This window comes from Pseudophryne corroboree, chromosome 6 (genome assembly GCF_028390025.1).
Source record: "Pseudophryne corroboree isolate aPseCor3 chromosome 6, aPseCor3.hap2, whole genome shotgun sequence".
NCBI classification, from domain to species: domain Eukaryota; kingdom Metazoa; phylum Chordata; class Amphibia; order Anura; family Myobatrachidae; genus Pseudophryne; species Pseudophryne corroboree.
In genome coordinates this window covers 243,148,859-243,165,454 of record NC_086449.1, presented here as the reverse complement: position 1 = coordinate 243,165,454, position 16,596 = coordinate 243,148,859, and the positions used below count along the sequence as shown (strand labels likewise).

General features: G+C 44.5%; 1 protein-coding gene across 2 annotated transcripts in view; it reads right to left on the bottom strand.

The window, feature by feature from the left end:
- The window catches only part of CEMIP (cell migration inducing hyaluronidase 1), a 193,755-nt gene that overhangs the window by 113,538 nt on the left and 63,621 nt on the right, over nucleotides 1-16,596 (bottom strand). For both annotated transcript variants that reach the window (XM_063925814.1, XM_063925815.1), the window contains exons 2-4: nucleotides 15,442-15,548; nucleotides 9,808-9,948; nucleotides 2,149-2,287 (exon numbers count right to left, since the gene is read on the bottom strand). In XM_063925814.1, coding sequence (XP_063781884.1) covers nucleotides 2,149-2,287; nucleotides 9,808-9,948; nucleotides 15,442-15,514 — 353 coding nt within the window. In that variant the 5' untranslated portion in view covers nucleotides 15,515-15,548. The remainder of the gene's footprint in view (nucleotides 1-2,148; nucleotides 2,288-9,807; nucleotides 9,949-15,441; nucleotides 15,549-16,596) is intronic.

The following is a 16,596-nucleotide window of genomic DNA, read 5'->3' as shown; positions in this document are numbered from 1 at the left end:
AGAGTTTTGGAAACTCTGCTAGAGTATGTTTCTTAGAGAGGTTTCTGGTGTCTCTAGGGTTCTATGTATTTACCTCATAGGTAACATGATTAATTTGAATTGTAGTAAAAATAGGAATGGTTGGTCCGTACTGTAAACATATCATGAATACACACACTTATACCACTGTCAGACAGAAACCTCAGCAATTGCCCGGCATTTCCGTGCCAGGTAGTGTTGCCGGACTCTGTCTGACACCCCCTTTCACACAGAGAAGCAATACCCGCGTTGATCCGCAAATTACCAGGTCGAAATTCTCGACCCGGTACTTTGCGGATCAACACGGGTATTTTGTCTGTGTGAAAGGGTCAACCCGGGTCGAAATTCCCGGGTCACCGACCCTGGTAAATTCCAGGGTCGAATTCAAGGGAATTTCGACTCGCGTTGACCCTTTCACACAGAAAAAGGACCCGCGTGTTTCATGAAATTACCGGGTAGACCTGCTTCACCCGGTAATTTCAGTTTCTGTCTGAAAGGGGTATAATTGCGTGACTTGTTTGCTGTGTAGTAGTAATTTATAACCTACACCAGTAAAATAGCAATATATCCTATCCAACTCCTGCCACTGATTTTTGAAATGTGGGGGCAGATTTAACATTGAGTGATAGTCTGGTTGTCACTCGTTACGAATGTTAAGTGGTGCTTCAGCCAATCAGCTCCTGTCATTTTTCAAACAGATGACAGTTATAAGCTGATTAGCTTGAGCACCATTTAACATTCGTAATGAGTGATAACAAGAATATCACTCACAGTATTTTAATCTACCGCGTAATTTCCTACGAAGAACAGAAATAATGAGATAAAATCATTGTAAAAACTAAAAGCTCTCGACAATTTCTTTCTAAGCTTTTGTGGCTATTGAGCATCACACTCCAGGAAGCTCACAGTTAGCTCAGCTTCTCTAAAGAGTTGCATCCCCAACATCATCAAGCCGTACTCTGCCTCTGTCAGTGCCTCAATGTCCTGCACTCTGGTTAAGAACTACTTCTATTAAACTACATGCAGGGGGAGCAGTATAAAAGTAGGAACTTCACATATTGAAAAACAAAGGAAAATTTGAATTGTTACTATTGTTGCAGCAAATTGGTTTAAGAAAATTATTTAATGGTAATTTATTGAATATTATATATTGGGGTAAATGTATGAAGTAGTGATAAGAGTGGAGAAGTGAGCCAGTGGAGAAGTTGTCCATGGCAACCAATCAGCATTGAAGTAACATTTATAATTTGCATACTATAAAATAATACAGAGCAGCTGATTGGTTGCCATGGGCAACTTCTCCACTGGCTCACTTCTTCACACTTATCACTGCTTCATACATTTACCCCATTGTTCCATGTGTAGTACTGACAAGCCATGCCATGCTGTAAATAGAATCAGAGTTCTTGACAAAATATATCTTGGTTCCAAACCCACCTATGATATTTTTGTTAATGGCCATTTCAAGATGTCAAAGGTTAGTTCTTAAAAACGGAATAATAATATTAATTTATTCACATGACATTGTGTTCTGTGACTCATACTATCGTGTGGTTTTCCTATAATGCAGTCTGGTTTGCTAACCTTTTCTTTGGTTGTCTCTCTCCATCTGTTTGTTTCCACATCTAGTCTAATACCCCTTTTACACCGCCAGCATATAACACGGGTTATTGCACATAAGCGCGTATAACCCGTGTTGCTGCTCGGTGTAAAAAGGTTGAGTTGGAATAATCTGGGTCGAGTGACCCGGTATTCCAATTTGGGTAGTTTGCAGGGTTGAACACATGTTCAACCCGGCAAACTGTGCAGTGTAAACGGGAGCCAGATCGCATGACTCAGCTTCCAGTTTACAGTGTATGTGCGGGCGGCGCTTGGAGATCATGTGATCTCCAAGTGCTGCCCCCACCGCGTCACCGGTAACGTCACCAACCCGGCAATATGCCGGGCTGGTGACTCCGGTGAAAAAGAGGGCTGACGCGGGTCGCAGCCGGGTAGCACCCGTGTCAGGCTTCCGGCTGCGACCCGCGATTTTAGTCTAAAAGAGGTATTAGAGTCTAACCAAACCACAAATATTACACTGGCCAGTGTTGTGGCTAAAAGTGAAATTATCCTACACTACTCCGATATTACCTTCCATAGAGGACGATGGTGAGGTATCCCTGAAATGGACAGTCCTTGCTCCCTATATGTAGCTCTGCTCCATCGTCAATCAATATATGTCTTGTGCGAAGGATGATTTCTTTATTGCTGGGTTTAATGACAAGTTTACCTGTAATAAAAAGCGTGGTTACATTTACAGCAGTTCCTCCAGTGTGACACATGTTCTTTTAGATATTAGATACCACAGACTGGGAGACTACATCCTTTTGCCATAAGAAACAATGGGACTGCATAGTTAAGTAATCATGATAATACAGTATGTGTTTATGGTCTGAGTCAGAGGTGGATGTAATAAGCACAGCCGCTGTACTAAAATGTGCAAAAGCCGCAGGAGGCATCTTGTGTAACTAGACGCCTCCTGTCGGCTTCTGAGATCCACTACAGCATTCAAAGACGTAACATCTGATCATCTGCATGACTATTGGTTACTGATGATGCCCAGTGAAATCATGCTGCCGGAGGCACGCCCAGAAGACTGGGCTGACGCCCCTATTTTCTGGACACTTCCCGTCACCGCCAACAAATGCCAGGAGAATGTAAATCCTGTTGCTGCTTCTGGGTCGCTGCAAGTGACATCGCAACTCCAGATCTGCACATGCGCAAATCTCCAAACATCAGACAACTGCAAAACAAATCGCCATAGCGTCCATCTCTGAGTCAGCCCCTACAAGTCAAAATATACTCTATATAATATACATATATAATAGGACATTCATAAAAATAAGGTAGATGAAAAGTACATTTACAGAGGAGAAGGTCCTAACACAACTTTCAAAACTAAAAGTGGATAAATCAATGGGGTCAGATGGGATACACCCAAGGATACTCAAAGAGCTACAAGATGTGCTGGTTACACCTTTAACAGAATTATCTAACCAGTCACTAAATATAGGTGCCGTTCAAGAGGACTGGAAAAGAGCAAATGTAGTTCCACTGCACAAAAGTGGAAGCAAGGAAGAAGCAAGTAACTACAGACCAGTAATCCTTACATCAGTAGTAGGGAAAGTAATGGAAAAACTATTAAAGGAAAGAGTTACGGAATATCTTAAATCAAACAACTTACAGGATCCAAAACAGCATGGATTTACTGGTGGAAGATCATGCCAAACACATCCTATTGACTTTTTTGACTTTGTGACGAAAATAATAGATCAAGGGGGAGCTATAGATGTAGCATATCTAGACTTTAGTAAGGTATTTGACACTGTCCCACATCGCAGACTGCTAAATAAACTTGAAAGCATGGGGGTAGAATATAAAACAGTTAAATGGATAAGAACCTGGTTGCAGGATAGGAGACAGACAGTTGTAGTAAATGGAGTGCAATCTATGGAGGGAAATGTTACCAGTGGAGTACCTTAAGGATCTGTACTTGGTCCAGTTCTCTTTAATATCTTTGTTGGTGACATTGTAAATGGTATTGAAGGGAAAGTATGCCTTTTTGCAGGTGATACAAAGATATGCAATAGGGTAGACACACCAGGAGGGGTAAAACAAATGATTGATGACCTAAGTAGGCTTGAGAAATGGTCAAGAATGTGGCAACTACAGTTTAATGCTAAAAAATGCAAAATCATGCACTTGGGTTTAAAAAATCCAAAGGCTAAATATAGTATCAAGGGTACTATAATGGAAACTACTGAGGAGGAAAGGGATTAAGGAGTCACTATTTCAAGTGACTTGAAGGCAGGAAAGCAATGCAACAACGCAATGAGAAAGGCAAGTCAGATGCTTGGTTGCATAGGGAGAGGAATCAGTAGCAGGAAAAAAGAAGTGATAATGCCACTGTATAGGTCATTGGTACGGCCCCATCTGGAATACTGTGTCCAGTTCTGGAGACCATATCTCCAGAAGGATATAAATACATTAGAGAGTGTACAAAGAAGGGCAACTAAAATGGTGCATGGCCTACATCACAAAACTTACCCGGAAAGGCCAAAAGATCTTAACATGTATAGTTTGGAGGAGAGACGGGAAAGGGGGGACATGATAGAAACTTTCAAATATATCTACGGTCTTAAAAAAGTTCAGGAAGGAAACAGTCTTCAAAAGGAAGAGAAATATTAGAACTCGAGGACATACACTGAGACAGGAGGGGGGGAGGTTCAGGGGAAATTTAAGGAAAAATTACTTCACAGAAAGGGTAGTGGATAAGTGGAATAGCCTCCCATTAGAGATGGTAGAGGCTAAGACTGTAGAGCAATTTATACATGCTTGGGATAGGCACAGTGGCGTAACTAGAAATTTTTCTCCCCCAAGCCAAAAAATTCGTTGGCGGCGCCCCCCCCCCCCCCCACCACCCCCACCCGCCGCATAATTGGGAGCAAGAAAGGGATAAATATGCGCGCGCCTTCGGTGCGCGCTGCAAAAAAAGGGGCGTGGTTTTGTTGGAATGGGCGTGGTTTCTCATAAAGGGGCGTGGTATTGCAGGAAAAGACTACCTTATACCCCAGTTTTGCAACCTGCACGCCCAGACGTTAGCCACCACAGGAAAGAAAAATAATCCTGATTCATGCCCCTTACATTATTTGTCATTTTTCCTCCTTATAGTAATGCCCAGTATACATTATGCCACATACTGCAATGGCCCTTAGACATTATTCCACACACAATAATGCACATGACACATTATGCCACACACCATAATGCCCCTGACACATTATGCCACACACCGTAATGCCTGTGACACATTATGCCACACACCGTAATGCCCCCGACACATTATGACAGGAATCGCAATGCCCGTTATACATTATGCTACACACTGCAATGCCCCTGATACATTATAGCACATACAATGCCTGTGACACATTATGACACACACCGCAATGACCTTGAGACATTATACCACAATGCCCGTGATATAGTATACCATACACCGTAATGCCTGTGACACATACCGCAATGCCCTGCCCGTTATACCCTATGCCACACACCGCAATGCCCGTTATGTATTATGCCACACTGCAATGACCCTGAGACATTATACCACATACCACAATGCCCGTGATATAGTATACCACACACCGTAATGCCTGACACATTATGACACACACCGCAATGTCCGTGATACATTATGCCACACACTGCAATGACCCTGAGACATTATACCACATATCACAATGCCCGCGATATAGTATACCATACACCGTAATGCCTGTGACACATTATGACACACACCGCAATGTCCGTGATACATTATGCCACACACCGTAATGCCCATTACACATTAAGTCCTACAGTAAGGCTTCTAATTACTTTTCAATTACCTTCTCGTTGTCAGGGGTTTCATGCACTGGGTGTCATGCTCGTTGCCAGGTGTTTCATGCACTGGGTGTCATGCTCGTTGTCAGGTGTTTCATGCACTGGGTGTCATGCTCGTTGCTAGGAGGTAGTCCTTGTTGCTAGGGCTGTGCTCCCAGTGCCACATATGACCCCAGTGCCAGATATTCCCCCGCGGTGCCAGGTACTCACATGCCCCCGGTGCCAAATATAGCCCCCCCCATGTGCCAGGTACACATATACCCCCCCCCCCAGTGCCACATATGCCCCCAGTGCCAGATATTCCCCCCCAGTGCCACATATGCCCCCAGTGCCAGATATTCCCCCCGTGCCAGATATGCCGCCAGTGCCATATATTCCCCCCCAGTGCCACATATGCCCCCAGTGCCAGATATTCCCCCAGTGCCAGATATCCCCCCTAGTGCCAGACATCCCCCCCCAGTGCCAGACATCCCCCCCCCCAGTGCCACATATGCCCCCAGTGCCAGATATTCCCCCCGTGCCAGATATGCCGCCAGTGCCATATATTCCCCCCCAGTGCCAGACATCCCCCCCCAGCGCCAGATATCCCCCCTAGTGCCAGACATCCCCCCCCAGTGCCAGACATCCCCCCCCAGTGCCATATATGCCCCAGTGCCAGACATCCCCCCCCCAGTGCCAGATATCCCCCCCAGTGCCAGACATATATGCCCCAGTGCCAGACATCCCCCCCCAGCGCCAGATAACCCCCCCAGTGCCAGACATCCCCCCCCCCCCAGTGCCATATATGCCCCAGTGCCAGATCTCCCCCCCAGTGCCATATATGCCCCAGTGCCAGACATCCCCCCCCCCAGTGCCAGATATTCCCCCCAGTGCCGCCGCCGCCGCTTATTGGAGGGACACGGAGGGCACAGATCGCCTCTCCTGTGTCCCTCCTGCTGCATCATCTCCGGCGGCCGCGGGTCTAATAGGGGGAAGTGCCGTCCGTGAGCCAATTAGAGCTCACGGACGGCACTTCCCCCTATTAGACCCGCGGCCGCCGGAGATGATGCAGGAGGGACACAGGAGAGGCACACGCTGTGCCGTCCGTGTCCCTCCAACAAGCGGCGGCGGGAAGGAGAAAGCAGACTGACATGCGGGCGCTCGTCCGCATGTCAGTCTGCTGTAATCAGTGGCGCCCCCCCAGCCCCTCGCCCCCAAGCCACCGCGAGGACTGCGGGGGCAGTAGTTACGCCACTGGATAGGCATATGAATATCCTTACAAAGAATTATGGTTCAAAAAGGGTTGAGTTAGCCTAAAGGATAGATGGGCCAAGTGGTTCTTATATGCCGTCAAATTCTATGTTTCTATGTACATTGGTAGTGGTGCTGTTTACTGGTTACTAGAATTTTCTTTGTTTATGGAAACAAGGGGGGGGGCTGAAAACATTTGGGTACCACAATTCTACAGTACATCTACACACAGTGGAAGCAACTATTTTGTGAATGAATTCATGTGAATGTAGTTTATCAATTCTCTAGAAACTAGTTGTACAGTGTCATTGAGGCGTGAGGAACATTGTGCCTCATGCCTAAGTGATGTTCTTAGTTTCTATAGAATACTGGACCCAACTCAGAGGTGCAGCAGTTAAATGCGCAGCTATTTTGCTTGCATTGTATTTGCTAATGACTCAGCCACCGCCCCATGCACAGAAAGGCCCACTGCCTGCAGCCTCACATCCACTGCTCACATTCATAAGTGGAAATATTGCTTGCACCATCGGAGCTCAGAGCAATCGTACACTGGCCCTCATTCCGAGTTGTTCGCTCGGTAATTTTCTTCGCATCGCAGCGATTTTCCGCTAATTGCGAATGCGCAATGTTCGCACTGCGACTGCGCCAAGTAAATTTGCTAAGAAGCTTGGTATTTTACTCACGGCATTACGAGGTTTTTTCTTCGTTCTGGTGATTGTAGTGTGATTGACAGGAAGTGGGTGTTTCTGGGCGGAAACTGACCGTTTTATGGGAGTGTGTGAAAAAACGCTGCCGTTTCTGGGAAAAACGCGGGAGTGGCTGGAGAAACGGGGGAGTGTCTGGGCGAACGCTGGGTGTGTTTGTGACGTCAAACCAGGAACGAAACTGACTGAACTGATCGCAGTGGCAGAGTAAGTCCCGAGCTACTCAGAAACTGCTAAGAAATTACTATTCGCAATTTAGAGAATCTTTCGTTCGCAATTTTGCTAAGCTAAGATTCACTCCCAGTAGGCGGTGGCTTAGCGTGTGCAATGCTGCTAAAAGCAGCTTGCGAGCGAACAACTCGGAATGAGGGCCACTGTCTCAGACTGAGCGGCTCTCCTAAGAGGTCGGGGCCTCTCTAGCTGCAAATGAATTTGCATGGGCTGACTGGGGAACGCCCAGAAATTGATCCCAACACATCTGTGTTTTTCTAGCCACCGCTGTTACCTTCCCCAAACACTGACTACCTGTCAGTCACTCTGCAAATAAATACTCTGTGCGTGCGCTATCGCTAATCCATGGGCTTTGATGCATGTGCAGTGGCAAAAATTTGCTTCACTTCGTCTGACATCCATATTGCATTCACCTCTGAAGTGGGCCCATTGTTACTCCACAACATAGCTGCCTTCTGTATTGGTGATATTAGGGGTCTATTTGCTTAGCCTTGGATGGATATAAAGTACCAGCCAATAAGCTCCTAACTACCTTGTCACATTCTGGGTTTGAAAAATGACAGGAGCCGATTGGCTGATACTTTATCTAAGTTCTCTTTATCTCCATCCGAGGCTTAAGGAAATGTTTCTCCTTTGCTTCACAAGATTGCCCTAACTGCAAACACACCATATATTAATATTCATTAATATAAGCTGAGGTCCAGTAGTATATGATATGACAAAACAAAACATCATTTTGTCAGACTTAATAATGCAGCCAATGTTGTACAGTCTTCAGGGCCGGTGCAAGGTCTCTCGGCACCCTAGGCAAAACTTCTGCCTACTGCCCCTTCCCCCTACCTGCCCTTCAGGAGAAAGGCATACTGCTGCTGACCCCCACCCCGTCTGTTGCATGGCTGCTCCCTTCTCCCCATCTCCGCAGTCCGTGTGGTCTCCTGCTGCCCCCCCCCCCCACCACCACCACCACCACTCCACTATTTTAAATATCTTCTGTTCTATTCCCTCCACCATCTGTGTGCATGCAGCTGCTCATCTCCGCCCCCAACCCCCCCCCCCCTCCCCCCCCAGACTGCTGCTCTCCCCCTCTTTTCTTATTAAATGCAGAAAGTGCACTGTGCAGCCACCTTACCTGCAGGCTGCGATGCATAGTTGGGACTGAGTAGTCTGTGAAAGAGCCTGGAATGAAGAGCAGCGCCGCATGTCACCCGCAGCCAGGACTCCAGGAGCTTTCAAAGTTACTGCCTGTGCTATGAGATAGAGGACCACACTAACTTTTTCATTCGGATGTAGCAAGCCGCCCCTTCAAGTCCCGGCGCCCCTAGGCAGCTGCCTAAAGCTGCCTAGTGGAAGCTCCGGCCCTGACAGTCTTGCAGCAAATAGTAATAGGTGACTGATAGCTAGATCACTCTTGCTGGCATTCCTTACAGCAGAACCCGTGTGGCTTTATAAGACAGGATTTCTCATCTGGACACTTGCACAGGTTAAATTACATTAGTGCATTACAATGTCAGTTTATTTGTTCTCAGATCACCCGAAGACAAAGAAAATACAAATCTCTTATGGTGATTTACATGCTGCTTGATTTCGGAGCTAATTGCACATATTTTATATGTGTCTGGTTTAAGATAGCTGACCTGTCAATACTAATAAATAGGGGAAGCTCACGCTCCATGGGGGTAATTCTGAGTTGATGGCTGCAGCAAGTTTGTTAGCAATTGGGCAAAACCATGTGCACTGCAGGGGAGGCAGATATAACATGTGCAGAGAGAGTTAGATTTGGATGGGTTATTTTGTTTCTGTGCAGGGTAAATACTGTCTGCTTTATTTTTACACTGCAATTTAGATTTCAGTTTGAACACACCCCACCCAAATCTAACTCTCTCTGCACATGTTATATCTGTCCCCCCTGCAGTGCACATGGTTTTGCCCAACTGCTAAAATATTTGCTTCTGCGATCAACTCAGAATTAGGCCCCATGTTGACTACAGCCATCATTTAGCCAAACTTCCATGAACAGCTGAATCTGATTTGGCTCAGCAGCCGGGGAATCAACTTATGAATTTACCAGCTGCCAAAGAATCTGGTCCAGCCGATCAACAAAATAAATACATAACTGAATAAAGCCCCATTCTGTGCTGAAATATATGCCTGCTGGGATGCGTTCCTGCGATACAAGTATTAGCAGAAATAGCTGACTTACCCCCGTTAGTGATATGTATGGAGTGTACAGTTACAGACGACGTAAGGAGGAACTTTTTGCTCACGTCAATGGTCACACGATTTTCTTCATTGTGCTCCGGGCTCCAGGGCTGTAACTCGGGGTCTTCATGCGGGCAAATTCCTAGCATAACAAAAATAAATATATACAGTGATTATAGTGATATTTGCTATGTAGCAGTTATTACGGTCTGAACGACACTGTACTAAAGTACACATAAGAAACCAAACAATGTGTCATGTAGAGGAACAAAAACAATCATAATTATGAATTTATAAGAAGAGATTATGGTGTCTATTTATTATAACAGCTCCTTTCTGGTGATAAAATATCCCACATTATCAAAACAATATCACAGAGGCAGCTAGGCAATTATGCAATACATTGTCTGCAATGTCTGGTTATGAATGCAGCCACAGTGCTGTCCCATTAGGCAATGGCTAGTCTCAGTTTATGTTGGTCATAGGTTCCCAGCCAGCAAATCTCTCAGGTCACGCACATGGGCACTGCCAGTTACTAGACCTTATCAATGTGAAACGTCTAGTAAATTAGACATAATAATACATTGTAATGCAGTTTTTCTCTAGCCCCAGAGAAGACCAGTTGCAAAATGTCTGTATTTTTCAATGGCCTAAATGGAAATGGGTTTCTGTAGCCAAGTCCAATAAAAAAATGAAGATTTTTAAGCAGAGCCAATAACAATCTAACACCTAATACACCATATTGGTAGAACCTTCATTTCCACAGCAGGAAAAAGCCATGAACAATTTCCAACTGTCACATATTTTTAGCCATTTAGAAGTGAGTTCTTCGAGGTACAATTGTCAGTGAGTTTACAGAGACTATTAAGGTTAGGTTTATACAGTGTCAAACTATTATAAACATATTGTTTATATATATATATATATATATATATATATATATATATATATACACACACACACACAATACGTTTTCATATATATATATATATATATATATATATATATATACACACACAAACAAACAAACACTATTGCTGCATACGTGAGCCGTGTTTATTAAAACATCTGACATCAGGCTACATGAGAACTAATGCATTGTTTTCTATTTTCTTAAGATTTATTACCCAGAAGTGATCAGAAAAAGTATTCTCAGTTTCTCCATGACATATGAACATGTCATAGTACACCTCCATGACCATATCAAGAGTTAAAAAATAAGGTCACTGAACCTCCAGGTTACCTCTAAAACCCTTGATTGGAAGTAGTGGGTTCATTATTTCGTATAATATTAGTTGCTGTATTTTTTTATTTGGAGCAAAGAACCAACAACTCTTCAGACAAGCTTATCAAATTCCAGGCCCACCCACATAACCTTCACAAACTTTCCCATCCCCACTGTACAGACCACACATAACCTCACCTTTTTTCTCTTCCTTCACTGTCCCATCCTCCTGACCCCAGACCAACATTGCTGTGTGACCATATCATACAGCCCTCCAAGAACCTTTGCAATCTGGTTGACCATTATGTGATGAATAACACCTACCCTTGTGTATCAATGCCTATTTCCCTATAGATTGTAAGCTTGCGAGCAGGGCCTTCCTATCTCTATGACTGCTATTATTACCCAATTTTGCTTTATCACTGTTGTTTCCAGTTGTAAAGCACAACTTAATTTGCTGTGCTATTTAAGAAGCTATTAATAAATAATAGTAATAATAATAGTAGCTGGAATGAGGAGATAAGTCTATACTAACATAGCGTAGTGAGAGACACATTTTTATCATAATTAAAAAATACAGCGTAACATTAAGTTAGGTTCCTACCACTTCTAATTATCCATTCTACAATCCACTAGACATGGTGCTAAGAATCTTTGGAACCTATACCATCTACGGGCAGCATGGTGGCAGTGGTGCAAGTAGAAAAAGTGTCTTACAGGTACTGTGGTGTGGCCAATGAAAATGGGGACGTGATACACATATGGGGGGCGGGGGCAGATACACATATGACACCAATAGTGCTAGATACACGTTGCCCCACAGTGCCAGATATAAATTGCCCCAGAGTGCTAGGTACACATTGTCCCACAGTGCCAGAAACACATTGTACCACAGTACCAGATACACAAATACCCCCACGGTGCCAGATACACAAATACCCCCACAGTGCCAGATACACAAATGCCCCCACTCACAGTGCCAGATACACAAATTCCCCACAGTGCCAGATACACAAATGCCCCCACAGTGCCAGATACACAAATGCCCCCACAGTGCCAGATACACAAATGCCCCCACAGTGCCAGATATACATTGCCCCACAGGGCCAGATACACAAATACCCCCACAGGGCCAGATACACAAATGCCCCCACAGTGCCAGATACACATTGCCCCACAGTGCCAGATACACAAATGCCCCCACAGTGCCAGATATACATTGCCCCCACAGTGCCAGATATACATTGCCCCACAGTGCCAGATACACAAATGCCCCCACAGTGCCAGATATACATTGCCCCACAGGGCCAGATACACAAATACCCCCAAAGGGCCAGATACACAAATGCCCCCACAGTGCCAGATATACATTGCCCCACAGTGCCAGATATATAAATGCCCCCACAGTGCTAGATACACATTGTCCCACAGTGCCAGATACATAAATGCCCCCACAGTGCCAGATATACATTGCCCCACAGTGCCAGATACACAAATGCCCCCACATTGCCAGATATACATTGCCCCACAGAGCCAGATACACAAATGCCTCCACAGTGCCAGATATACATTGCCCCCACAGTGCCAGATATACATTGCCCCACAGTGCCAGATACACAAATGCCCCCACAGTGCCAGATATACATTGCCCCACAGGGCCAGATACACAAATACCCCCAAAGGGCCAGATACACAAATGCCCCCACAGTGCCAGATATACATTGCCCCACAGTGCCAGATACATAAATGCCCCCACAGTGCTAGATACACATTGCCCCACAGTGCCAGATACATAAATGCCCCCACAGTGCTAGATACACATTGCCCCACAGTGCCAGATACATAAATGCCCCCACAGTGCCAGATACACATTGCCCCACAGTGCCAGATACATAAATGCCCCCACAGTGCCAGATATACATTGCCCCACAGTGCCAGATACACAAATGCCCCCACAGTGCCAGATATACATTGCCCCACAGAGCCAGATACACAAATGCCTCCACAGTGTCAGATATACATTGCCCCACAGTACACTGTCTGTACTTCAGGCAGTCAGGCTGCTGCACCCCTGAGTCCCCTCTGAGAGATGACGTGCTCGGTGCTCCTAATGTGACTGAGGCTCCCCCTGAAAATTGCTGCTGCACTGCTCAAGCCAGGACTGAGAGACGCGCCCAGCCAGCTCCCAGGGTCCTCTGCGCGCCTGCCGCCACAGCCGCGGGAGCATGAATATGTCACAATCACGCTCCCAGCAGGCTGGGAAGGGGAGGCGCCGAGGCAGAGGCTTGGCATCACCGGTGCACAGAGGCAGCGTTAACGGCACACAGCGGCAGCAGCAACTGGTGAGTGCAGTGAACGATGGCCCAGCGGCGGTGGGTACGGCTTACCCGCGGCTAAATTCTTAACGGTATACCGTGCCCACCCACTTGCACCGCTGCATGGTGGTGTAATGGCTAGCTTGCTGCCTCACAGAGCAGTGGTCTTAAGTTCTATTTCGTCCCATAATCTAAAAACACACTGGTAGGTTCATTGGCTTCTGACAAATAACCTTAGTGTGTGTGTGTGTGTGTGTGTGTGTGTGTGTGTGTGTGTGTGTGTACGCACGTGTGATTGGGAATTTAGAATGTAATCTCCATTGGGGCAATGACTGATGCAATTGACTAAGGGTCCTATTTATCAAAGGATATATGTGCAATTTTCCATAAAAGCACCTGTTTTCAGGGGATACCATAAATATTAAGGATTCCCCGAATGCAGGAAGGAGGAACCACAGCAGATTGTTTCGATATCTTCTGTAGTCGCTCCATTTCCGACAGAAAACGCTGAGAAACATTTGGATTCACCAAGGCCCCAATAGGACGCCATCTCCAGATGGTATTATCCCATAATAGTCTATGGACTACTATCTTGCAAAAATGACTTGAACATTGTTGCGCGATCTGCTCCTGATATATTGCATTTGCGATTATTTCTCTTCTTTACACATTGCAGTGATGGGGCTTCTTTCAGACCCTCTCACCCAGCATGTGATTGTTACTACATTTGGGGGAAAGATAATAGCGGAAGTAAGAAAAACTAATTATTGGGTCTGAAACCTGATAATTAGTAAAAATATCCCTTAATAGTCTCTGTAAAGTACTGCATAATGTGTGTGCTGTACAAATAACTAATAATAATAATTCAAAAGATATTGCTCTACTAAACTCTGTTAAAGTTGTATGTTCCACAATATTTATAGGAAAGTTGCAAACTTTTCTTTTACAGTTTCCTTTACATTTCTTATTTGAAACAATGTAATTCATCACTGCTGTGCTCTTCAGTCTGCTGATAAAGTTATTTTCAACCATTCGTATTTATTTGTCTGCATACCGTGTGGGGACTTTCATTTCCTGGTTTCCGCTACCTCAGAATTCTGCTGATTTTTTTCTTTGAAGCTAGCTCCGCTTTCTGTGTTTTTTTTTTACTTTTAAGCATATCTTTATATCATCAAGTAGAGTGGTTTATTTTTATCACCCTTGTTATGACACAAAGCTGTTCTCAAGATATAAATGAAACAAATGCAGTGAGGGCAGCAGAGCTATGCCATAATGACCCAGGATAATAAAATAAACCGTCCTGCATAGTTAAAGGAGTAAACATTGGAGTCAGGATGTTAAAGCAATGCGTTTAGGGAACGTTGTACGAGGGTGTATACGAGTGAATGAATAAAAGTTGCTGGAAGGTAGACTGCCTTTCATTTATCAGCTTCTCTAGCAGAGCTAAGACGTTCCTGTTCTACAGAGAGCTGTAAGAGGCTACAGTACAATAGTAACAGTAGGCATGGCTGCCTACAAGTTCTATGACAGCGGACAGGAAAGGCTTGGGGTGCAGTATCGAGTTCAGACTATATTATTAAACTGAATTAATATATGTCTATTGGAATTTCCAGTTCACAATTTCACATGCAGATCAGTTATAAACGTTAACATACTTATCTGTCTGGGATGTAGTTATGTGACCTGTGATCGGGAGACCGCCGATCACTATATCGGCGCCGGGATCACGCCCGCTTAACAGCCCGACAGTCGGCATGCCGACTGGCAGAGACTATTCCCACTCGTGGATGTCCACAACACCCATAGAGTGGGAACAGAACCTGTGGCGAGCGCATCGAGCCCGCAAGGGGCTTCTTTGCACTCGCCCCCTCCGGCAATCGCAAGATCGGGATTCGGCGCTGGTATGGTGACTGGCGGTTACCCAAACCCAACCCATCTATCCATTATAAGGCGGCAAAAAAATAATAAATAACGAATTGTCCTTTTATTAACAGGGGGATATGAATTAACAAAATGTTCTCATCTCTTATCTGAAGATATCATGGATAAGCCTCTTACTTGTTCAGCAGAATTTACTCTTGAATTTTAAACTGACCTGTAATTCCAGGTGTAATGATCACCGCACACAATAGGAGGCGCAACGCTAGCCCCACACCGCGCACACACATGGTTCTTGCAATGGACAGCCTTGTTTCTTTTTACCTATAAAATACAAGAACAATCTTTAAAAAAAAAAAAAAAAGGAGACATCAATGTTTTAAAGTGAGTAGCCATCAGCTTAACAAATTATCTGATATACCCATTTAGGTAATGGGGGGAATTGATTTTTATTTTATTTTTTAGGAAAGAACTGCTCAAAAATGGACAACCCCTTTAATGCATTAGTGGATTGAGGCCAAAGATTACAGACATGGGCCACATAACCATTTGCAAAATGCAAGGGGTAATATACAACTGTATCAGAACAAAACGACTTTCTGTGCAAACATTTCTAACATTTTCTAGATTTTGGAAAGTCAGAGATCCGCTAAGACTTGGAATAGTGTTAGATATATTGTAGTTTTATTGTTAGAACTTGGACTTGGACCAAGACTTGAGCTACAATTTGTCTAATGTTAATGCTTACGATGGGCTCAGATATCGGATTAGATAATTATGCATAGACGAGGATAATTTTAACAGTTTTTAATGTGAACCAGAAGATCTTAGAATTACCATAGTCAAACAAATTCAAGAGGCCTCTCTTTAGAAAGCAGGAGACTGTTGTTATTCTATGACACCAGGGGGTAAGATAACTACGTTAGTGCTTTCCCAATACAGGCTCTGTTACTAGAACGTCTCTCTGTCTAACTGGGCACAGCGCAAATGCCCCTTTAAAAAAAAAAAAACAATGACTGTAGAAACAGCAGCTGTCACTAAGGTTATGATAGGCAGTTATGTGGTAGTGTGAGTCCCAAATATTCAGAACACATTTCTCAAGATATTATAATGTCACCATCATCCAGTCATGGAGAGAGCACTCTGCAAAGTAGACTCAAACTCTCATCGGAAACACTTATATCAGTGATTTGGGTGAGATTTATCAAATATTGAAGGTAGATAAAGTGCAGAAGTTGCTCATACCAACCAATCATTCTATGGGTGGGATTAGAAAAATGGCAGTTCAAAGGTAATTGGTTGGTATGGGCAAATTCTTCACTTTATTTCTCTCCAAGATTTGATAACTCTCCCCCTTGGAGAACAATAATGA